At 46.3% G+C, this 23913-nt stretch overlaps 2 protein-coding genes across 4 annotated transcripts in view; both read right to left on the minus strand.

The window, feature by feature from the left end:
- The window catches only part of Ppp4r2 (protein phosphatase 4 regulatory subunit 2), a 46450-nt gene extending 41507 nt beyond the window's left edge, over window positions 1-4943 (minus strand). Inside the window, exons 1-2 of one of the 3 annotated variants that reach the window (XM_046425458.2) lie at window positions 4843-4943; window positions 3494-3575 (exon numbers count right to left, since the gene is read on the minus strand). In XM_046425458.2, coding sequence (XP_046281414.1) covers window positions 3494-3495 — 2 coding nt within the window. In that variant the 5' untranslated portion in view covers window positions 3496-3575; window positions 4843-4943. Of the gene's footprint in view, window positions 1-3493; window positions 3576-4094; window positions 4348-4842 lie in introns of those variants that run through there. The other 2 variants (XM_046425457.1, XM_058573019.1) reach the window with 2 other exon arrangements.
- Window positions 4944-19558: 14615 nt separating this feature from the next.
- Window positions 19559-23913, minus strand: part of Gxylt2 (glucoside xylosyltransferase 2) — a 67980-nt gene continuing 63625 nt past the window's right edge. Inside the window, exon 7 of the mRNA XM_046425706.2 lies at window positions 19559-21535. Within this exon, the coding sequence (XP_046281662.1) occupies window positions 21353-21535 (183 nt within the window). The 3' untranslated portion in view covers window positions 19559-21352. The remainder of the gene's footprint in view (window positions 21536-23913) is intronic.

A 23913-nucleotide genomic window follows, 5' to 3' on the forward strand; every position in this document is an offset into this window, starting at 1 on the left:
AACACTATCCCCACGAGCCCTGTGGCAAGAATGTGCCAGAGGAGGCTGGAAGTGATGATCAGTGCTACCAAAGCATGAAGTGCAGGTCCTGGGTTCAATACCCAACATCGCCCCCACACCCTAAAAACAAATCTAGTACAGAGTGAGCTTCAGATAACCAAACTGACTACAGACACTGGTGTAAGTACTCACCATGAAACATTACAAATATAACTATTGTAAAACTAACTGACTAAAAAAAAACAGCTAAGAGTTACATTACAGCAATGTGCTCAGACAATGCAGATACAACTACCTTTTTTAAAATGGGGAATAGAAATTAGGTGAGTTTAGGTTAAAAAAAATAATGTTCTTATTGTGCTAGCAGCAATGTAGCATTCTTATATTTTCTGCTGTGCAATGCTAGATAAAAATAATTATAGGATATCCTTGAAAAACAGGATCTCTGGTGTGGAAGAAAAATTCTGTAGTACAGATTTTGAACTACAAGTCTCAGTAAAGTTATTTTTATCTAGCTCTGTTCAAAGAAGAGGCTAGAAACAACAACCAACTGAGTAATAAGCATCTCCAACCCCAAGATTATAGTTTTCAACACCACTTCCCACTAAAGAAAGCAGGGCTTCTTGAAAAATGGCTGATGCCAGGTCTGGGGCAAGAAGTGAGGTTAGAAAAGATTTCCAAGCCAGACAACAAGGTGCCAACTAAGACTACTAGAGTCATGTGAAAAGGACACTGGAGCATACTGGAAGAGGCTGCCACTGGTCACGGGGAAGACAATCTGGGACCATCAAATTGGATAACAATGAGACTCAAATGCATCAAATACCTTTAACTGCATGAGTGAAACCCACATTTGTATTTACGCAGCATATATACTGAGTGTTGTTGAAAACTGTTAACTTTAGAAAAATAAGCTTCACTCAAGAAAATGTCCATTTTCAAAAGTGATCTTTCCAATACAGAAAGTCTGAAGAAGTGGTCCTGGCATCTTCCCTAACTTCCTACATTAGATGTTTTCAAGTAACTTTAATAGACTAAGGAGACAAAGTGTTCAATGTTCCTTAATTTCCCTCCAATGCCTTCCTTAGTACAAAGTCTATACCCATAATTCTAAAAACCGTGAAAGCTAAAAAGTTAAGTGTGTGATCAATTGTTTTTTTAAAAGGAAAACCATCTTTGCTGTCACAGATTTTTTTTTTAATATTTGTTTTTTAGTTGGACACAACAGTTTTATTTTGTTTATTTTTATGTGGTGCTGAGGATGGAACCCAGGGGCTCCAACGTGCTAGGCAAGCGCTCTACTGATGAGCCACAACCCCAGCTCTGTCAAAGGTTTTCATGTAAAAACGGTTTCACAAACTTTTCTCGTTAATGTTTTCTTGGGATTCTTCAGCAACCCATCCATCTTAAAACATCCAAGAGATCTTAATAGTTTTCTTCAGATTTCCACTCTTCTGTTGCAATATTTATAAACTAGACAAAGCTTGTTGTCATCATAAACAAATGAAAGAGGAACTGGGAATGTGGCTCAGTAGTAGAGCATTTGCCTGGCATGCATGAGGTCCTGGGTTTGATCCCCAGAACAAATTTTAAAAAACTAATTAAAACGGTGAAATAAAATAAACAAATGAAAGAGAAACTGCAAATTGCAGCATCAAAATTTAAGGTACACCCATATTTATGAAAAAAGGAAATCAGGCTGGGATGTAGCTCAGTGGTAGAGTATTGACCTAGCATACCCAAAGCCCCAATATGGAGCTCCAGCATCCCACAAAAATAAAACTAAATTAAAAAGCACTGTTTGGGACTACAAGGATAGTTCAGTGATAGAGCACTTGCCTGGCATGTGCCAGGCCCTGGGTTCCATCTTTATGGTGGTGGGCGGGGGAGGAAAAAAAAACCAAAACTAAAGCTAAATATATAAATGCTGGCTACTTGAATACAAATATAAGAACATCAGTCATTTCAATATAAACACTCTTGGTAAATATACAACACCTAATGTAGGGCCAAAATAGGAGTATATGAGTCCTCTGTCATAACTGCCCCCCCCATCAGATAATTTCCCCAGCCACTTAGTGATCTAGTAAGACAGGATATTAAAAACCTATCTTTCAGAAAGTTTCAACTATTTGTACACATTTATGTATTGATAAAAGTTATTTTATCAAAAAGAGAAGGCAGTTTGTACAGATCTGATAAAAATAAAAGGTTTTATGTATTTATCTCCAAATAGTTTGAAATACTCTTGTAGATAAGAAAAAAAAAATCCTGAAAGTAAAATGTTTCTCCTTTACATTATAGAGAAAAATAAGTTTGGACGAATAAGTGATTCAAAACGAACAAAGGAATGTAAGTATTTATATTCTAGGAATTAATTTATTTTCGAAAGATGGCACCTAGTCATTTTTAGGCTTATCTGTATAATAGTAATTAGCTTTCTGTGTTAATTTTTTAAAATATAATGTTCTATAAAAGATTGTAACTGAGGTTAAAATACAGCTTTTTTTCACTACGAAGTTCCATAATTTAAAGATAAGTAGAAATACAAGTCTGAACACATTACAGTCATGTTAGGTTACATCGTGTATTTTTTCACACATTACTGCCTCAGAGATTCTTTTTCCTTTCTAAAATTAGGCTAGTTTTTAGGAGAACTGGGCTACAACCATAAGCAAATCTGGAGAGATGTGAACATTACCTAATAAAAAGAAAGTATACAGCACCCCTTCTGAAGGATACACTCAAACTAAGCAGAGAGCCCACTTAATACTGAACCCAAAGAAACTTTTCCCCCTTCTGATGTCCCCCTAAGAATAGGAAAGATGCCAAAAATGTACTGTCCTCAACAAATTAACTTGGCCAGTGTCAAAACTCCTACCACACAAACTGCAAAACAAATGAACTAAAGTTTTCCTTTTGACAATAGCCCTAACTTTGTAGGTTTCAGATTCAGAACATTTGGAAACAAGCCTAATAAAATGCTGAGTATAGGTAACAACTTAGCTATCTTAGAAAGTTTACAGGACAGTCAAAACTTAAGCATCTGGAATTTGTCAGATAATCACCCTGAGTCCTGAGGACGATAAATAGAAGTTACACTTCAAATAGCAAAAGTCTGGATACAGGACAGTACGAGAAAACTCCAATAAAGATTGAAACAGAGTCAAAGTCACAAAATAAGGAGTACACGCCTGTGACGGCCAGAAGGGGGTCATGATGTCTTTCTCTCTGGTCCTTTCGGGCCAGTCGGTTCTCCAAGAATGCCAAGGCAGACCCACTGCAAACCTGCACGTAAAGGATCTTCTGAAGCCTGGGGCCGAGCACGCACAGAGTGGAACTATACTTGCTTGCTACGTTCTTTAGGTGACCAGGGCTTCTCCGATTTACACACCTACATTATTTGATTCTTCCCAAACACACCTTTTCCCCCTTCGCTAAGCAACTCCGAGTGGTAAGCGGGCCTAGGACGAGGAGCGCGTTTTCAACTCACATTGTTTCTCCAGTCTTGGCGACATGACAAAGAAACTGATCCAGGACGGGACAAACTTCCTTCTTCCCCCTCTTCTCAAAATCTAGATAAGGGAGAGCCGTGTTATCGATGCCTCCCGCAGCTCCCCGCTGCCCGCTCCGCCCAGCCCTGCCCGCCAAGCCCAGCCGGCACAAAGCGGCCTGCACCCAGGCTCGGCCAACAGGTCGGCCTCGGCCGCGGACGGCGCGCCCCAGGGAGCGCCCGCCGCCCGGGCCTGTCGCGCAGGCCCCCGAGTGCGCCCCGGGCCACTGGGAGGCCCCGGCCGCGTGCCCCCGACGACCCGGGCGTCGCAGGACGACCGCGCGGGCGCGCGCCGCCCGACCCGGAGGCGCGGCGCTGCAGCCTGTTGCTCGGGGGCGGCCGGAGCGCTCGGGCGCGCGGAAGGCAGCTCCCCGCCCGCCGCCAGGCCGCCGTCCCGGTGGGCGCCGCCGCCGCGCCCCTCCCCCGCCGCCGCGACACAAAGCGCGCGGCCCCCGCCCGCCGCCGCCGCGGGGTGAGGGATCCGGGCCGCGCCGCCCGGCCGCCGAGCAGCGCGCCGCAGAGGGCGCGCGGCGACCCCCACCTTTCAGCGCCTCCTGCAGCCTCTCGACGTCCATGGCGTCCCGGAGTCCCTCGCCGGCTCCGCCTCCCTCCGCGGGCTCCCGGGCACCGGAGCGCCTCCCCCCACCCCCCCGACGCCCGCCCCCTCCCTCACACACTCCGGCACGCAGGCGACCGGGGGGGCACCGAAGGGAGCCGGGGGAAGCGAGCGAGAGCGAGACCGATAGAGCGAGCACCTCCCCGAGCCACTACCACCAGCCCTCCAACATGGCGCCCGCACGTCACCGCGCGCACGCTCCCCACCGCCGTCCTCGCGCCCGCCCCAGAGCGCGTGCGCGACCGCGGCGCGCCGCCCGGACCGAGAGCGCGTGCGCGGCAGTGGCGCGCGTCGGGCCCCAGGGCGCGTGCGCGGCGCCGCCGGTCGTGGCCCGGTTCCGCGGAGGCTGCAGCCGCGCTCCCGGACTGGGCGAGCCCGACTTTGCCTGCTGCGGGGCCCGGCGACGTTTGCCTGGTCTGTCCGAGCCTGGTCTTCCCCAGTCGCACAGTGAAAGCGCGGTGCCCCACTCTGCCCGGGGCCGACCTCCGAGGCCGTGAGCGCGCGGGAGCTGTCAGGGTCCTGGCACCCTCTGCCGCACCGCTCGGCCGGCCGCTGCCGCCCACCAGGGAGGCGCGCGCTCGGCGCAGGGCTGGAGGCAGGCGCTGGGTCCGGGGGTCCACGTCCCGCTCTGCCCGCGTGACCGTGCCCTGGTTACCCGAGCTCGGTTTCTCACCTGCGCCTGGGACCCGAGGATGGGGGAAGTGGTAACGCGCCCGCCGAGGCCCGCGAAGCTGCCTGCGACCCCCGCATCGCCTAGGCGCCGCGGGAGGGCAGGGACCCCAGCCCCGGCGGGTCACGGTGCGCGACCGTGACAGTCCCCGAGCAGAGAGCGCGGCGAGGCTCCGGCGTGCACGCATCTTTAGACTTTGGTCTGAGTTCACAAAGTCACTCAGTCCCTGCTTTTCCCCAGGACCTGTGGCAGAGTCGTGGAAGGGCGGGAGGGAAGCAGGGAAGAGGCCCAGGGCTTGGCTTATCTCAGAAGGTGCTCCTCTGGACACTGTTGACAGTCTTAAAAAATAATGACTTTGACCCTGACCCTCACCCTAAGCAGTACTTGTAGGAAAAAGCCCCTCATATCCAAAACATCTCTCTCAAATTTCCCCACCTGAGAACAAGTCCTCTGTTTAACTTCCTCAAAGCATCCAGTTCCATTTCAAATGTCCCTGGGCTCAGGGTGCAGCTCAGTGGTACAGCTCTTCCCTAGCATATGGGGGCCCTTGGTTTAATCTCCAGCACCACAAAGCAAAACATGCAAAGGGAGAGGAGTAGAGTGGTATCATCAAGCGCTCAGTCGGTGCTTACCATGCCTGGGGTTAGTTTATCTCGGTCCCTCGTGGTCTGAAGGGATTTCCTGCTTCCAGAGTACAGCTCAGCCTCCCCTTCTCTCTGCCATCTGGTCTACTCTTGCAGCAGGTCTCCTACCTAAGAGCTAAGCTGCACAACACAGTTGCCACTAGCCATGTGTGGATACTTAAATTTAACATAATTAAAATAAAAATTTAAATTCAGTTCCTGAGTTCTTAAATGAAATTCAATTCCTCAGTCACGATAGCCACATTTCAAGTGCTTTATAGGCACACGTGGCTAGTGGTGTCTGAATTGTACAGCACAGTCAAAGAGAATTCATTAGTCCAGAAAATTCTGTTAGAACTTTATATTAGCAAACAAACAAGTTAATTTCTCCCTCTTTACTTTGTCCTTTCCATCACACTCAGTTTCAGACTGAATTTCTTTTGACTCTTCAGAGCCCACTTGGCTCTTCATTTTTGAGGGGTGTTGGTGGGGAGGTTAGGGTCTCACCGAGTTGCTTAGGGCCTCACTAAATTGCTGATGCTGGCTTTGAACTCTTGATCCTCCTGTCCCAGCCTCCCAAGCCACTGGGATTACAGATGTGCACCACTGTGCCCAGCTCTTGTTTTGTTTTTTGATAGTGCTGAGGATGAAACCCAGGGCCTTGTGTGTGCTAGCCAAGCTCCATATCCCTGACTTACACCCCATCCCTCTTCTCTCTCATTTCAAGGCCTTTGATTTTTCTGTCTTAAAGTTTCTCCTTAAAACAATTCAGGTTTCAATTTAAACACCACTTCCTCTGGGATACTTCCCTGGTTCCCTTGGGCTGCCATTGTTGTGTGCACATACCTGATGCAGTGTTTGGAAGTTGAGATGGCAAAGGAAGGAGAGGTAAGAGATGAGGCTAAGGAATTACTTGCCTTGGTTCATTTCTTCCTTGGAATTCTCCAGCCCCCATGTGTCCCCATGTCTGCATTGCTGGAGCCTTGGACCAACTCTTGCTAATTCCCTTGGAGGAAAACAGAATTAAAACATGGCTGCCAGCACCCACCCTTGTCAATGATCCTGCCTCCTGGGATTTCTGCCTTTGAATAAGCTTCACCCAAGCTGAATCAGAGTACTTCCAATGAGTATGGCGGAGGGGATGACATGTGATTTCTGAGGCTAGGTCTCCAAAGGTCCAAGGCCTGTTAGATTGCTCAGTGGGTCTTGATGGGGAACCCAGCTGCCCTGACTGTCAGTCCCTTGGAGAGACTCACAGAGGGAAGCACCAAGGCCTTGGGAGTGGATCCTCCACCTCAGGAGTCCCTTCAGATGACTTCACACCCAAGTCACATCAGGATCACAACTTTAGGAGAGATCCTGTGCTTGAACAGCCTAGTTAAGTCATTTCCTGATTCCTTATGCAAAGAAACAATGAAAGACGAGAAATGTTTATAAGTGTTCTTAGCTTCTAAGTTTCAGTATGATTTGTTATGTGGCAATAGAAAACTAATGTAACAAATAAGAAATTAAATAGTAACAATATTAAGTTTTTTTTTCTTGGTGGCTGGCACTATTCTAAGAACTTTACAAAAGTCCTTTGAGATAGTGACATTATTATCCCCACTTCACAGAAAGGGAAACAGGTATAAAGTGGTAAAATAACTTGTGGAAGGTCACATAACTACCCAGGCCAGGGACTCGCCTGTGAGTCAACCCCAGGCTGGCTTCTGAGTCCCCAAATACTGTCTCATCCTCAAGAAGTTTACAAAATGCCAGGAGAGACGAGACATAAGTACAGACCCTGATGCAGGCCAGCAGACGAGTATGTGAACCAGGCATTCGGAGGCCTGCCAAAACTCTCCCAGGCACGTAGGGAAGGTGTCTTTTATTTGTATTCATTTTTATTTCTTATTTCTGTATTTATTTATTTGTTTGAGACAGAGTCTCACTGTGTTGCCCAGCAAGAATGGGCAACTCTTAATCCTTGGCCTCAGCTGCCCAGGCAGCTGGGATCACAGGTGTGTAGCACTCTTCTGGCTAGAAGTGGCTTTTCAAGAGGGCCTCACTTAAAGACTGGAAAGATGGGTACCCACAGAGAAGAGCCCTTCAGAAAACAGGAATAAAGTGGAAGGAGATATAAAGAAGGGAGGAGACAGTGGAGAATCTCTCTTTCCCCATGGAGCTCATGGTCGAATGGAGGAGGTCAACCTTAACGATTTCAAACATGCAGAAAGACTGGCCAGAGGGAAAGACCCAAGCCTGGAGACGATGCAGTATTGGTAGTGGAAGATGGAAACAGAAGAGGAGGAGAGAAGGGCCAGAACTAGGTCAGAGAATGTGTGGGAGGATCCTTTTATAACCCTAGCAAGAACTTATGGGTTTGGTTGTCCTTCTGAGAGGAGTCTGTGGGAAGGAACAAGAGGAGACTGAGAACAAATCTAGAAAAACTAACATCCAGTTGGAGAAGGGGAACAGTCTGGGTCAAAATACCACTCTCTGGGCTGGGGTTGTGGCCCAGTGATAGAGCACTTGCCTGGCATGTGTGAGGCACTGGGTTTGATCCTTGGCCCCACATAAAAAAGAATAAAGAAAATAAAGGTATAAACAATGTAAAAAAATACCACTCTCTTTCTGCTCAGCACAAGAAATAACAAAGTGAAGAGAAAACTTACATAATAGGAGGACTTGTTAAAGGTTCATCATCATTAACCATCAGTGAAATGTTAACCAGAACCACCATGAGATGAGACCTCTGTGCAGTAAGAATGGCTAATATCAAAAAGATTTGAAATAACAAGGGCTTGCGAGTGTGTGGGGAGAGGGGAGCCCTTGCACACTGTTGGGGGCAGGATAAATTGCTCAGCTATTATGGAAAAAAAACGTGTGGCAGTTCCTCAAAAATTGAAAAATAGAACTCCCATATGATCCAGCAATCCCCCTCCTGGATCTGTATCCAGAGGAAGTGAGACGGGTATGTTGAGGAGACATCTGCTCTCCCGTGTTTACTGCCTCACTATTGACAGCAGCCAAGACATGGAAACAGCTGAAGTGTCCATCAATGATGGATGGACAAGGGACATGAGGTACCTATATACAATAGAATACGATTCAGCCATAAAAGGGAAGGAAATCCTGCCATTGGTAATAACATAGGTGGAAATGAAGCTCTTCATCTTAGGCAGAATAAGCCAGGCCCAGAAAGAGACAAGGACCAAGTGATGCCACTCATAGGTGCAATTTCAAAAGGTGGGTCTTGGAGATGTTGAGAGTAGAATGGTGATTAGCAGAGGCTGGTGGGGGGACAGAGGGAGAGGGTGATCAATGGGTGCTGAAGCTGCAGTAGGGTCCAGGAGCTATGGATGATAATAATGTACGGGCTATTTCAAAAAGCTAGAAGAAAGGAATTTTAGTGTGTTCACCATAAAGAAATGACAAATGCAGTTCCTGCAAAGCTGTGCTGCTCTATGCCCATGACACTAGCAAGAACCCAAGAGCTGAGCATTGGTACATCGCCTTCATCTGACCACCAGGCCTCTCTTACCGCACACCCATCCACTCAGTGGTGTCCTTTATAAGACAAGAATCCAGGCCAGACTCGTATGTTTCACTCCCATTTCATTTTTGCTTGAGACAGGGTCTCACTATGTTGCCTGGCTATTTTCAAACTCCCGGGCTCTAGCAATGGTCCTAACTCAGCCTCCTGGGTGCTGGGACCACAGGTGTGCAGACCCCTCCATGCCCACCTTTGCTTCACTCTCTAAAAAGAAATCCATTATTGGACTCAGGGCCCATCCATGTCATGCAGAATGAAGTCCTCATTGAGGACCCTTAATTTAAATGACATCTGAAGGCCCTTTTTTCAAATAAGGGAGACTTCCTAGGCTCCAGGGAATGGGGCTTAGCATTCTGGGGTCCACCATGCTGGCCACTGTATTGTTCTAAAATGTCTAGTGTGTCGGGGGCAGCAGTATTTGAGACTGTGCAAATATCCCATTTCTAATCAAACTTCCACTCCCTGGTTTTAGCCTTCATTGATGTTCTTGGCTGAATGAATTATTACTGTGATGTTTGCCAAGTGGTGATTGCCCAATGCCACCTTTCTTTTATTCACTCCAGTCTAAGGTGAATCTCCTCTGCCTTACTCCCCTTTAGAGGTCCTACCAGCTTGGACACGGTCACTCCTAGTTTATTCAGTGGATATGATCCATTTCCACTATTATTTTTGACACCTAAATTGTTCTCAGCCTGGCTAGTGGGAGCTTCTTCAAGTTGGTCTCTCGGTCCTTCTGATCTGTCTCCATTATTTTTGGAGCACTTCCTAATTTTCAGATACAAAGAGCTAATCCAACTGTACAACCCGTAACTATAGTTGATAACGATGTATTGTATACTTGAAAATCTAATTTAAGTTCTGTCACCACAAATAAATATGTGAGGTAGTGCATAAGCCAATCAGCTTGATTTAGCCACTTCACAATGTAGACACATTTCAAAACAACCTGTTGTTCACCATAAATATATACAATTTTATGTCACTTAAAAAATTAATTAAAAAAAAAAAAGCTATTCTCAGCTCATCTTCCATCTTTCATGCCCAGTCCTGGAACCAGTCATCCTTTCCAAAAAGTTCTGATTCTTTTCAGTGGAGAATGCTTTTTGTAAACCAAAATGAAGGTTCTAGAATGTTTATTATCATGGAGTCTTATCTTCAAACAGAGCTAGAAAATAAATGCATGTGTTCATACAACACACACATTTATTTCTCTATCTACATATATAAAAATATTGCTGAAAACTCTGAGTTCACAGGTTGCAATTCCAAGCCCACACTAGAAGATTCTTTCTGGTTTACCCCCGTCCAGATGCACAACTGCTCTCCAGTGATGAAGAACCTGGCCACCACCACCCTTAACATCTCCACCCGCTGGATCAGTGTCCCCGGTGTGTGATCCATCTCCTGCCACCACCTCCAATCCCCTCAGCAGTTGCCCTCCTCACCTCTCCTGGGCTCTGAAACCCCGCTCCACCCAACTGTCTGTCCCCCATCTCCTTTTGGATTCCTGTTTTCAGGCCATGCCTGAATAAGTTAAACTGAATTCTTCTGGAAGGAAGGTACAAGCCGAGACAACCCAAAGACATGCTGATTGAATGTGGCTGTCTTCTGGGCTGTCAGGAAGCATGACACATCTGCCATTGCCTAATTACATGTTGATGCTGTTTGTGTCCCCACCCCAGAAGGGTGGAGCAGTTAGGGTGGGAGAGGGACAGCCCCTCCCAGCAAATCCATAGGCTTGGGGGACACGGAACTCACACAAGGAGATTCTCAGGCTGAACAGTTCCTGGGGGCTTATCCGTGGAGTCAATCAACATGGATCCAAAATATTTGGTGGTGGGGGGGTTGCTTCTGTACTAAACATGCACAGACTTTTTTTCTTATCATTATTCTCTAAACCGTACATCATATCAATGTAAATGCTGTGCAGAAGGGTAGGAGAGGGCAGCCAGGGGCCTTTCAGCTGTGCCAAAAAGTTAGAGTCTCCCTCTCTTGCTCTCTGTCTCTTTCTCTCTTTCTCTGTCTCTCTGTCTCCTTGCAGTGCTGGAGAACTCGCTCAGGGCCTCCTGTGTGACAGGCGAGCACTCTGCACTGAGCCACACCCCAGCCCTGACTCTCATTTCTTAAAGGTGACAGACAGTGGGATATTTTAGGCATTAAAATGACAGGCTCTGATTGATGTTTGTCAAAATCACCATGGTTTCTTACCCAGCCTTCCTCTCTAGGAACCCCCAAGGGGACAGTCCTCTTTTAAGGATGGCCTAACATTTCCTCTAACATCCTAAAATCTGCAACAGGTGACACACCACCAAGAAGCTCCAAATTTTAGAGTGGATTAGAATTACTCAGGGAAGCTTAGTAATAAACAGATGCCCTGGCAGTGGAGGAAGCTCCAAGGCAGAGTGCTTGCCTATCACATGTGGAGCCATGGGTTCCATTCCCCCGCAGGGCAAAGAAAAGACCTTTCTGGGGTTCCTTACCCCAGAGTCTGAGTTACTAGACTCCGATGGGAGCCCAGAATCTGCTTTAGCAAGCACTTGGCCAGGGGGCTCCAGGTCAAGATGCGTCAGAACACCTGGAGGGCTTGTCAGCACAGATGGTAGGGCTGAGGAGGCAGCCCAGTGGTCGGCATGTGCTCAGCCTCTGCGAGGCTGTGGGTTGATGCCAGCATCACAAAAATACCTAAAATCAAATCAAAGCTGCAAAAAACAAAACATACATGTTATGGGGCTTCACTCCTAAAGTTCCAGATCCAGAAATTCTGTGCTTGGGACGAAGGATTTTCATTGCTAATGAAAAACCAGCCTCTATCTCAGAGCAAAGCCTGTCCAAGGAAGGGACATCACCTTTGTCCTTGGAAAAACCCACAGAGCACTCCTAGGCACATTCCCACCCTGCTAAGTTGTTTATCTACAAATAACAGGAGAGATCTGTTGCACCAGGTGTCCCTGACTCAGTCAGGCTAGGTGGAGATCCATAGCAACCCCCTAGCAGCCACCAATCAGCATGAGACAAGGAAATACCTGGGATGCCAGATGACCCTCCCAGTTTATGGTGGTTGATAACATGTTGGGAAACCATGTAGTTCAGCACGTACACCCCTCTTAGCTCAAACCAATCAGTTCAAAGGAATACCCCTTTTGTGCTGACCAATCACCCCTACCCAACTTGTTCCCTCCAGTGAATGTGCTAATCATGTTTTAGAGTTGTTATTTGATTTTCCCGCGGTGTGTGATGATTTGCTATGATGTATGTGAAGTCCCTGCCCTCTCCAAAGAATGTATAAAACTGCTGCAAACCCTGGGCTTGGGGCCTCTCAGCGTCACCAGTTGCTGTGTGTGCGTGCGGAGGACCGAGCTAGCTCGAAATAAACACCTCTTTGCTGCTTACATCGATCTTGGGTCTCTGGTAGTCTTGGGGGGGGGGGGAGTCCCGAATTCGAGCATAACACTAACAAATGTCCAGAGACAGTGCTGCTGCTGACCCAGGAGCCACCCTGTAAGAACCCCTGCCAGGTGGTTCTAGTAGAGGTGGCTCCTGGGATCACCTTGGAGAAACACGGGCACAGAGACTTAAGCTGATTTGTAGTGCACGTGGTGTGTGGCCCTGGGCTCCATCCCCAGCTTTACACAAGTAAGAACAACAATAAAAGAACATTAATCCTTATTTCTTACCTTACATAAAACAATTCAAAATGGATTAAATGCCTCTGTTAGCTTTCTAACAAATGCCTGAGATGGTCAGCTAATGGACAGCTGGTCTGCGCTCACAGTTACGCAGGAGTCAGTCCACGGTCACTGGCCCCTGCTGCTTTGGGACTGTGGCGAGGTGGCACAGCGTGGCAAGAGTGCTTGGTGGAGCATTGCTCAGCTCCTGTCCAGGGACAGGAAGGGCAGGGAGGACTGAGGCCCCAGAACCCCCTTTCAGGGCACACCCAGTGACCTCCAGACCTCCCACGAGGCCCAGTGGCTTAAAGCTTCCACCACGTCCAGACAGCACCAAGCAAATGACCAAGCTGTCAGCACGTGGGACTCTGGGGGCCTTTCCAGGCACAAAGTGTATCTTCTAGTCAGTTTGAACTGCTGTAACAGAAACCTCAGGATGGAGACTTCATGGGCCTAGAGAACGCAAGATCAAGGCACAAGAATTGGTTGGGTGAGGGTCACTCTTCCCAGTGTGCAGACAGACCTCCTTCTTTTCATTATTTGCTCACATGCCCAAGAGAAATATCATCTTTCTTGTGTTTCTTTTTATAAGAACACTAATCCCATAATCCTCATGACTTAATTTCCTTCCAAAGAGTACATGTGCAGCACCATTACATTGAGAGCTAGGATATTAATGTATGAATTGGGGGGTGGGGGATGCAAACATTTAGTCCATGACAATATAAAACCTAAAACTATAAAACTTCTGGAAAAAGATCTAGGAGAAAATCTTTGCAACTTGGCATAGACAACCATTTCTCAGAACACAAAACATAAAACAAAAAGGAAAACATTGATAAATCAGATTTATAAACATAAAAACATTTTGCGGGGTGGTACCCGGGATTGAACCCAGAGGCCCTCAATCACTGAGCCACATCCAGCCCTTTTTTATTTTTTATTTTGAGACAGGATATTGCTGAGTTGCTAAGGGCCTTGCTAAGTTGCTGAAGCTGGCCTTGAACTTGTGATCCCCCTGCTTCAGCCTCCTGAGCTGCTGGGATGACAGGCGTGTGCCACATGCCCAGCTCAACATAAAAACTTTTGTTCTTAGACACCAGTAAGAATGAAAAGACAAGTTACAAAGTAAGAAAAAAATATTTACAATACAAGTATCAGAGGACTTGTCTCTAGACTCCTGAAACTCAGTAAGGAAGGAATAGCCCAGTTTTTTCAAAGGAGCAAAGATCTAAAGAGACACTTCACCATTGAAAACAGGTGAATGTCAAGTAAACAAATGTTAGGATGCCCAACACCACAAACCACAAGGAAACACCACCTTATTCTCATTAGATTCGATAAAGTTAAAAAGATTCGTGAGGCTGTGGAATTACTGGAGATGCTGTGGGGGTGTAATGGTACCACCAATTTGGAAAACAGTGTGGCAGTTTCTTGAAAAGTCAAGCACACGCCTACCATACCATTCACCCACTCCACCGCCAATTTTACTCTAAAGAAATGGCAATACACATTCAGATAGACTTGTGCACAAATGTTCACAACAGCTTGATTTGTAAATGCCAGAAACTGGAGACAAGCAAATGTCCACTACCAATTTAGTGAGAGCCCTGTCTCAAAGTGAAAAAGGGATGGGATGTGGCTCTGTGGTAGAGTGACTCTGGGTTCAATCCCCAGGACTGAGGGGGGAAAAAAATGAAGAAGGAATAATAGAACTGAACACATTTAAGGCTCTTTGGAGTTAAAAATAAATCACGCAACTACGTTATTATCCAAAATACAATTGAAATAATCTCCATGCTATAAAGTGGAGGGACCATGTAATCAACTCTGAATACGTAAAATAAAAATAGCTAATAAAATCCACTGGTGAGAGAAAGACACATGAGAGAATATATAAGAATGCTAAATTCCAAACAACGTTTGCAGGGAGTTAATTCAAACTCTCTAAATGAAAACAGAGATTTACAAGAATAAAAAGGAGACACCAGGGGAAAGAGAAGTTGGAGCAGGCGGAGGAACCGGAGGTAGAGGAGGACGCGGGAAGGGAATTATTCTTATGAGTATTAAATAAGAGAGATATTTCTTAAATTCAATTTTTTACTCACATAAAGATTTTACCAACCGCAGATGATGAGACAAAGGTTTGAGCACCAGCTCAAATCTTCAGAGCCAAATCTGAGGAAATGGTGGAAGAGTGTGGAGGTGAGAGGGCAGGTGAGGGAACCAATAAAGAATACATTATCGCCAGGCGCAGTGGCACATGCCTGTGATCCCAGTGGCTGGGGAGGCTGAGAGTTCAGACCAGCCTCAGCAATGGCGAAGCCCTAAGCAACTCAGTGAGACCCTGTCTCTAAGTAAAATGCAAAACGGGGTTGGGGAAGTGGTCAGTGATCGAGTGCCCGAGTTCAATCCGTGGTACCAAAAAAAAAAAAAAAAGAATATATTATTAAGGAAGTTACCAGTGTGAGCATTTTGAGCTTCTCCCACTGGGGGATTCTGGGATTGACAGCTAAGAGCTCCCACCCAACAAGGAGAGGAAGCTGGGGTATTTGTCCACCTGCTCCTGCTGGTCAGTGGTTTCGGGCCATCTCAGGAGGGTTGATTTTCCAACATTTTCGGCCTGCCTGTAGGCAAGCCGGGCGCTGTAGGGTCAGAAGAGAGCCTTTGGGCAGTCAGGGGCTGGAATCAGGATTTGAGCTGGCACGCAGGACAATAATGTGTGTTGGGGGATTAAGGCAGGACATGCTACGCTGGTCACCCACTACCCGCCAGAAACCATGGGGTCTAAAGAGACAGATGACAAGAAGCTTAAACTTAAGAAGCTTAAATTCAAACATACTACACACCAACCACTTTCTTAATTAATTCTTGAGATTGTCTACATTTTCTCTCATTTTAACATGTCTTCTTGGTCTTATTAACTGTCTCCTATGTTCCCATAAACATGCAAACGTAAAATCGCATCAGGGAAACTCTCATAAATAGCTGTCAGTTTTAAACATTTAATATATCTAGCATCAGTCTTTTTATTTTCCCTTTAACTCTGGGCACTTGCAATCACTAATAATAACAGTAATTCAGATGAAGAAGAATCCAGTTTTCTAATATGACATTTATACTTGCTTTGCCACTTGACTCAAAATAGCAATCCTGCAAAATAAGAAACACTATTGTTTTCATAAACCCTAAGTGTTCAGCAAGGACACAGGCACAAGCATTCCTAGAGTTTCTTTATAATCTGAGCCCACAGGTCACACATGAGACTTACACTCTTTACGAGGCTGCAATACACATTTACCCTCACGATTTGACTCTGGATTTGAAGAACTGGTAAAGTGCTTTTGTCCAACACATCAAGATTATGGCAATGCCTCCCATCATCCATTTATATTAGATTGCAGAATTATTTCTGGTGAGGCTCTATTTGGTTAGTGGTGGTTCTCAATGAGAGGGAAAAGATATGTGACAGTTGTTTCAAAACAAACACCAGGAGGACAGTTTTCCTGGAGACCCAGGTTGGCAGTACCATTTTTCATCTGGACCTGGAGACAATGTATTTCTCCAAAGATGGAATGATTCTATTCAAATGACATGAAAATTTCATGGCTGGAATCCTAGAAGGACGTGTGGTTTTCAATAAAATATTCATGAAAAAAGCATTGTTAAAATGATACATATCCCTTAGCATCATTGGAGCCTCTGGGTCCAGAGCTATTTGGGGACTTTTCGCTTATGTGAGCCAATACATTCTTCCTCTCTCTCTCTCTCTCTCCCCCCACCCCCGTCTGTACTGATTAAGTTGTGTTTGCTGCCACTTACAATTTAAAGAGTTTCAACTATTACATAAATTGGAACCAGGAGTAGGGTGGTTTCCAGCAGCCCAAATCCCACAAATGTCTACCACAGAGCCACAAAGAGAACATTGTGGAAATAGGAGATCTTTATGAAGAAAGGGACTTTAACATGATCTGACCCAACCATGCTATTTAATGGGTAAGTAAATGAGTCTCCAAGAAATTAAGCACCTCCCTCTCTCTCTCTCTCTCTCTCTCTATATATATATATATATATATATATATACACACACACACACACACACACACACACATAATTGCTTAATTCCTTTTATGTATATATTATATAATTTTGCTATATTGCCCAAGCTGAGTTCCGACTCGAGATCCTTCTACTTCAGCCTCCTGAGGAGCTGGGATTACAGGCATACGACATTGTGCTGGGCTTCAATATAATTTCAATGAAAGATTTTGTAGGATGGGTTACTATCGCCATTACAGCAACATACCATTACAGGAACAGTAGTTTTTGATGTTCAAGATCAATATGATGTGCTGGGAAGCTTATCTGAGAGGAATTGGTCCCAGTTCAGGATGAAGCTGAATCATTTCATTTATTTGTCCATATTTGGGGGGGGGGTCATGAGAAATGTATGAAGCATAGAGCTGAGAACAAGATCGGTAAGAGCTGTCCCATTAAGGAACCCTGGTCTCTACTGGGAATGACAATTGATACACTCAGTTGGTTTTTTGTTGTGGTTGTTTTTTGTGCCGGGAATGAACTCAGGGGCACTCGACCACTGAGCCACATCCCCAGCCCTGTTTTGTGTTTTATTTAGAGGCAGGGTCTCACTGAGGTGCTTAGCACCTCACTTTTGCTGAGGCTGGCTTTGAACTCGTGGTCCTCCTGCCTCAGCCTCCTGAGCCACTGGGATTATAGGTATGCACCACCATGCCCAGTTGATAAACTCAGTTTTACACAAACAAACAGAAAAATTGACTCAGCCACTTGCTAAATACTTCTTTACTAGCAGGCTAGACCTAAACATTACTATTTAACTTATAAAATTTTCAGCTTGAAATATTTTAAAGGAAAAAAACACACAGTTCCAAAATAATACCAAAAGCCACGTATTTAAAAGCTTTTAATTTTTAACAGAGATAAAACAGGAGATGGCATTTAAAATGATAAGACAGTAATAAAATCATAATATTCATATTCCTTTTTATTAGCTGTAATAATTCCTTTTCTTTGGAGTATGCTCATTTCTTCAAAAACAAAAATTATTTTAAAAATTCATTTCCAACATAAGAAATGCATCCAGGGTGTCCTTGGGAGCTCTGAGCCATGGGACAGTTCTTCACAGACAACACAACCTGTGAACCCAATGGAGCAGAAAGTGCCACCCGTGACTGCCTGTGTGTGCATCCTCTTGAACACTCAAGAGAACGTTTCCAGTTTTGACCTGTGAAAAACAAGAGCCAGGACAAAGCTTGTCTCCGAGCCAGGGAGACCCCGTCAGCTTTCAGTGCTAGCCACGCAACTGTGAAATGACTGGACCCAGGAGCGGACTGTTGGCGGTTCTTCAGTTCATGCCACACAGATGGCGGCTCCTCCTTGCGAAGCCGCAGGGTGGGTGGGTGCTGCGCTGATTTCTTCCGTGGGGTCTAAGGAGTGACTTCGTTCTGCCTGCACAGGGACCCCCAGTCTGGCTCAGCTGCTGAAGGCTGGCTTCTTGTGCTACTCAGATGCTTCCATGATAAACAAAAAGGGAAAAGCAAAGATTGGGAGAGGAATAAGAAAGAAACAGGAGGGGAACAGGACACCCTACAAGAGACTACCTACCCTTTTATTAAATGAAAATCTGAGGGTGTGGACTCCCATGAAGCCCAATGTATTTCTTAATGCAACACATTTCTGATTTCTTAAAATCATTTTCACTTTGGTTTATCAAACACACGCCATTTATCTTTTATATATAAACATCAGGCAATATTTAGATATGAATCTAGATTTTTTTCTGGGGCATGGTGGCATATGGTTATAATCCCAGGGGGCTGAGAAGCGGAAGCAGGGGGATCTCAAGTTCAAAGCCAGCCTCGGCAATTTACTGAGGCCCTCAGGAATTTACTGAGACCCTTTCTCAAAAAATAAATAAATAAATGAAAAAGGGCTGGGAGTGTGGCTCAGTGACAGGTGCCTGGGTTCCATTCCCAACACCTCAGAAGATACAAGAAGTGAGAAAAGAGGGAGGGCAGGAGAGGAGGGGCCAGGAAGGGAAAGGACAGGCAGGAAGAGAGGAGAGAGCCGCCTGTGGATTCGCGTGGCTTTCAGGGCTGTAACAGACGGCAGATTGCACGTTTTAGACGTCCACTGGCTTAAAATTTGTGGCTCTCATATTGAAAGATATTTTCTTTCCAAGGTACTTCCTGGGAGTTACCAAAGTCAGAGAAAACCCCGCCTCATGGTAATATCCTAGCTGTAGAAAACAGTCAGCACTTTTAGGTAAAAGGACCTGGAAGAGCAAATTTCCCCCCAAAATTTCCACCAAACTCACCTAAAATTTCAGGAGATGGGGCGGGAATCTCACAGCAGACAAATGCACCAGGTTCTAAGGTGTCGCAGGTTCATCATTCATCACTCTGGAATGTTCTAGAGCTCTGTCATTGACCTCTGCTGGCCACTGTACTTACTTGTGTATTCAGTGGGCAGCAACAGCAGAGAGTTGTGAGCGCACCTGGCTCTCATAAAAGTAGGGATGTCGCTCTGCTCAAAGTCCTACCGCAGACTGCAAGTCTCTGGAACCACCAAAGGAGGGAGAGAACTTCTTTAGGTCTGGGAGCCACCAACAAATCCAGAGCAGCACCTGTGGGTTTACTGGCCAATCTGAACACGCAGAAAGGAAATGGGAATGGAGAGTCCGGATTCGTGTTCACATCCTGCCTCTTTCACTGCAGAGCTGGGAACGTAAGGTGCATTTTCCTTCATCCAAAGACAAGTCCAAGATGGCCACGTATGAGAGGTGCCCAGGACACAGACGGAAGGCCCAACACTGAGATATGAAAAAATGGATGAAAAAAATGTCACTTCTGGTCACTTCTGGTGGTGCATGAGGGGACAAAAGAGCAAAATAAGAGTTCCACATCACAGTGGCAGTTTCCTTAACAGGGAACAAACCAGACCATCCAACTGGACACCAGGAGAGCCGGGGTGACTGCCTGCTCTTGCAGACTTAAGCTTGTGACAACCACAGTTGCGGCACACACACCAGCAGTGACCGGAATCTGCTCATGTCTTTGAATGCTGAGGTTTTCATCTCTTTCAGGGGAAGACACTCTGCTGATGTGATGTCCTAGGATTCTGATACACAGGACGCCATACTGACATTAATAAAAATCATGCTTTCCATTTTTCTCTTGTGGATTGCTGTCTATGAAGCAAGGGGCTCCATATTTTTATTTCCAAAAAATGTTTCTGTAAAATTGGATGCATCTTACGCAGACCTGTGTGACTTATAGAAAAGCAATTTTATTTGGTACATTCATTTCTTTGTATCATAATTTCCTTATTTACCTAATGGAGATGATGTAGGTCCCCACCAAGTTCATTAGGCTGTGGGAAACTTTAAAGATGTCATTTATGCAAAAGCCATTTGTGATAAAGAAATATGCGAAATGTCCCACTGTCAATACCAACATAGGAGCAACAGGGGGAAAGTCAGTTTCCTGTAGGGAAGAGAATATAGAATTTCCAGTATCGTAGCTTGGTCCTAAGACCTGCCGGGTTTCTTGGTGAACAGCTGGGTAACCCCAGAGGAAAAGAGGAAAAAAAAATCAGACTTTCTGAGGCTGGTAGTGAGGTAATTTTTTGGCCAATGGAATTAGAACTGTTGGCTTTGATCCCATTAAAATCTGAAGTTGGTATTGATTTCCACCACTGCCCAAGAGCAGGAGAGAGGTGCCCACGCCTACTGATGGCTGAAGACACCCAATTCGTTTGTCTCTGAGTAAACACAAAGTCACATCACTTTGCTAAAGAGATTCCTGGGTCCGTGCAATTACTGAATTTCCTTCCAGAAATTACTGTTGCATAGACATTTCTCATGATTTAGTCCTCCACAAATGTAAGCAATTTTCTTGAGAAACACCCTCAGATATATGCCTCATCCTTGAACATTGCCCAGTCAGTTGAGATCCGAATGCTTCTTCCAGATACATTCGAGTAAAGTGCTGTAAACATGATCATCTTGTCTGACTTTTTAGCCTCCTACATAAAAATCTCAGCATAGGGGCCACTGTTACTGAGATTACCTGTTGTAAATATGAGTTATAATGGAAAATCAGACGTAGAAAATAAGAAAAAAAGGTTTAAAAAAAGTAGGGTGGTGGGAGGGCTGGAAGGAGGTACATTAAAATGGTGACCATCTTTTCCACTGGTTGGTGGGACGACTAACCTAATGTTGATTTTGGACCCTTGACCTATACTCTAAAGTCTGTTTGTTTGCCTCCTAACTACGGATGACTTTTATAACAAGGGTGAGGGTGCCAATTGCATAGAAGGAGGCTCGGGATCATCAGATGCCACTGAAATGGCCTCACACACTAGCCGAGAATTGAAAGGTTCTGGAAAGTTCCTTTCCACAGCCAGCCGGACCTGCTGGAGCACTGTTACCTGCATAGTAGTAGGGTTTTTGTTTTTGTTTTTAAAGAGATAAATAGGATTTTAGAAAAAATTAAAGGCATGTTCCCTTTTGGGGGCAACTAATTTAGCAAAATGTAATAAGCCTTTTAATACTCAACAGTCATGAAGCACCATTAAAAATATTCACACAGAAAAGATCTGGGCACTTCCTTGGCCACAGAAGCCTGAGGGCCCGGAACTCGAGGAGACGGTCAGTGCGTGTGGTCAGGGCCCACGTGGATGATGACGTGCTTCTCATAAGCTCTCCGCATGGTTTTCTCGATTTGCTTCAGGAAAACTTGTGGGATCCGTCCACAGAGAGTGTGCACCGTCTCCAGGAACTTGAGCTGGAGAGGGTAGTACATGGACTGAAAGAGGTTGTCTTGAAAGGGAAACTGAAAGATGATAAAACAAAGAAGTCTATTTTAGTCACCAAAATGCCATTTAAAATACAAATCATGCTGACTAAAACCGACCCAGGGACTGACTGTCAGCGCCAGGGTCCAGGTTTGTGTACTCATAGTCTTAGTGAAAGGAACTGCAGGACCTAAATTCAAATCTGGTCTACTGTGCAACCCCAAGCAACCATTGAACCTGTGGACTGCATGTCTCCATCTCTTAAAAATATACATATATGATTTACTGGGTCCTTAAAGCTCCTAGAATCTGAAGACAACGCCTGTGTCTTAGGACAGAACCCTTTACACACAGTGTGTTCACGCTGAGGAGGGGCAGAACTCAAGTAGGTGCTCGAAATCCACTGTGCCTTATCTACTGAATTCTTATTTTTTGCCTTTGAAACAATCTTAACCAGCTTCAAGGTATGTGTAGGATGACCTCAGAAAGTCCAGAGTCCAGCAAGGACCGGTGTAATTCACGGCCATCCACTTTACTGTAATAATTCGTATTTCACATCTGAGGGTTTGTTTTTTGTCCTGGATTTGAATGCTCCTGTTTTCCTATGGGATGTGTCCATGAGCAGTATTTTCCAAAAGAAATCGTACAGACTACTTAGTCACGGGCAAATGTCAAAATTCACCCCACTCTTGTTGAAAGGGAAAAGGTCACTAGCAGACCCAGACAAAGCTTCATTCTTAGCAAGAACATTTCATGTTCTTGAGAGGAGAGATGGAAGAAAAGAACGGTTAAAGGGCGGGACACTCTTGCCCGACAGCATCGTGTGTGGGCTTCGGTTTCCCAGAACAAGTCTCAGTGCCCTTCAAGTTCATCAGAAATGTTGCTCAAGCATGTTTATCAGAATGCAATTCCTTCCCGGAGGGAGGTGATGACTGACACAGTACAGGAGTGCATGGGCCCAGGTCAGGGCTGGGACACTCTGTTCTTCAATAGCATTATCTATGCCACTGCTGCACCCTTGAGGTGGGCATGACTCTGCCCCTGTCCATCACCGTGTCCCCAACCAGCAGAACAGCAGGAGGACCTGGAGTCCTCCTGGACTCCTCTTCCCCGCGCCCCTCGGCCCACCCCTCAGCAAGTCCTGAAGCACCAGCTTGACAGCCAGAGCAAGGCCCTCCCTCTGCATCCCTCCCGCGAGCCCCTGCTGCGGACCCTCCCTGAGTGGTGCAGCCCAGGTACAGAGCGCCTTTGTCTTCCGCTCCCGCGCCCCTCCACCAGGCTGCCTCAGGGGTGTTTCCAAACATAAATCAGAGTCCCCCACCTTCTGGCAGGGCTTCCCATTGCAACGAGGAGTCCAACTCCTCCCTGGTCTTAGAGGCCCGAGGTGACCTGGGACCCTTCTCATTCTGGACATGGTGGCCTCCTCCCAGTCCTTTGGGCACATGGAATTCCTTCCTGCCTGGGGACTCAGCTCCGGTCCTTCTGCTTAGCAGGACCTCCTCTGGGTTCCCATCACCGAGGTCTCCATCTGACCAAGTCCCAGGATTGGCTGAGGTCCCTGCTAGTGGAAGAGTCTGCCCTATTGCTGACCGTTGTCAGGTGGTGTCCTAAAAGCTGAAAACTGTCATCTTGCTGGGTTCTCACGACCTTCTCCTGAGGTGGCTAATCAGCATAATGATCTCCACTGCACAGACAAGGATTCAGAGGTCGGAGGCTGAAAGCACAGTTAAGGATTAGCCACTGGAAAGTGACAGAATAGGAACTTGAGCCTATGTTTCCAGGCCCACGGCCAGGCTCTGACCCCGACCACAGGCACAGCACCATGGCCGGTGGGGAGGGAGGACACCGTTAGGATAGAGTCTGGCCGGGGGCACTCACACTGCCATTTGGGGTTTTCTGGATTCAAAGGCCTGAGTGAAAATTGTTCTTAGTCCCAACTGAGGAGCGTCACAGAGTGAGTTGGTGGAATTATTTATGAAACTAGATTCTCTGGCCTCTTTCTGACCCCTGAGAAAACAGACGAGATGAGCTGTAACCCAAGGAGCACAACTTCCTGGCCCAGGCCAGGGCTGATGGGCAAGAGAAAGCCGAGAGGCCCTGGCTGCTAGCTGCCTGCTTAGCAAGGCCACTGCGCCCGGCCCCTGGACTCAGTGTTTGAATAACTACACGTGAAAACACCCCTGAGTTAGAACAGAGGTTGGATGTAGCTGAGTCGCCTGGCCCTTGGAAGCCAGGCCTGGGGAATGCAGGTGGGCAGTGGCCCAGGTGTGGCCCAGGTGTGTGCCAAGCTCTGGCTGCACGAGGGGCCAGGCCTGGGGCTCCCCTTGGAGTTCTCCGGTGGTGTCAGCTAAAATGCCCTGTCACAGACACACGGTGTGTCGCCATGTCCTGCCGCACTCCTGCCAAGCCTGTTTGT

The sequence above is a fragment of the Marmota monax genome, unplaced genomic scaffold, assembly GCF_021218885.2.
Source record: "Marmota monax isolate L192 unplaced genomic scaffold, Marmota_monax_Labrador192_F-V1.1 WCK01_AAM20220418_F8-fsc00028, whole genome shotgun sequence".
Lineage (NCBI taxonomy): Eukaryota > Metazoa > Chordata > Mammalia > Rodentia > Sciuridae > Marmota > Marmota monax.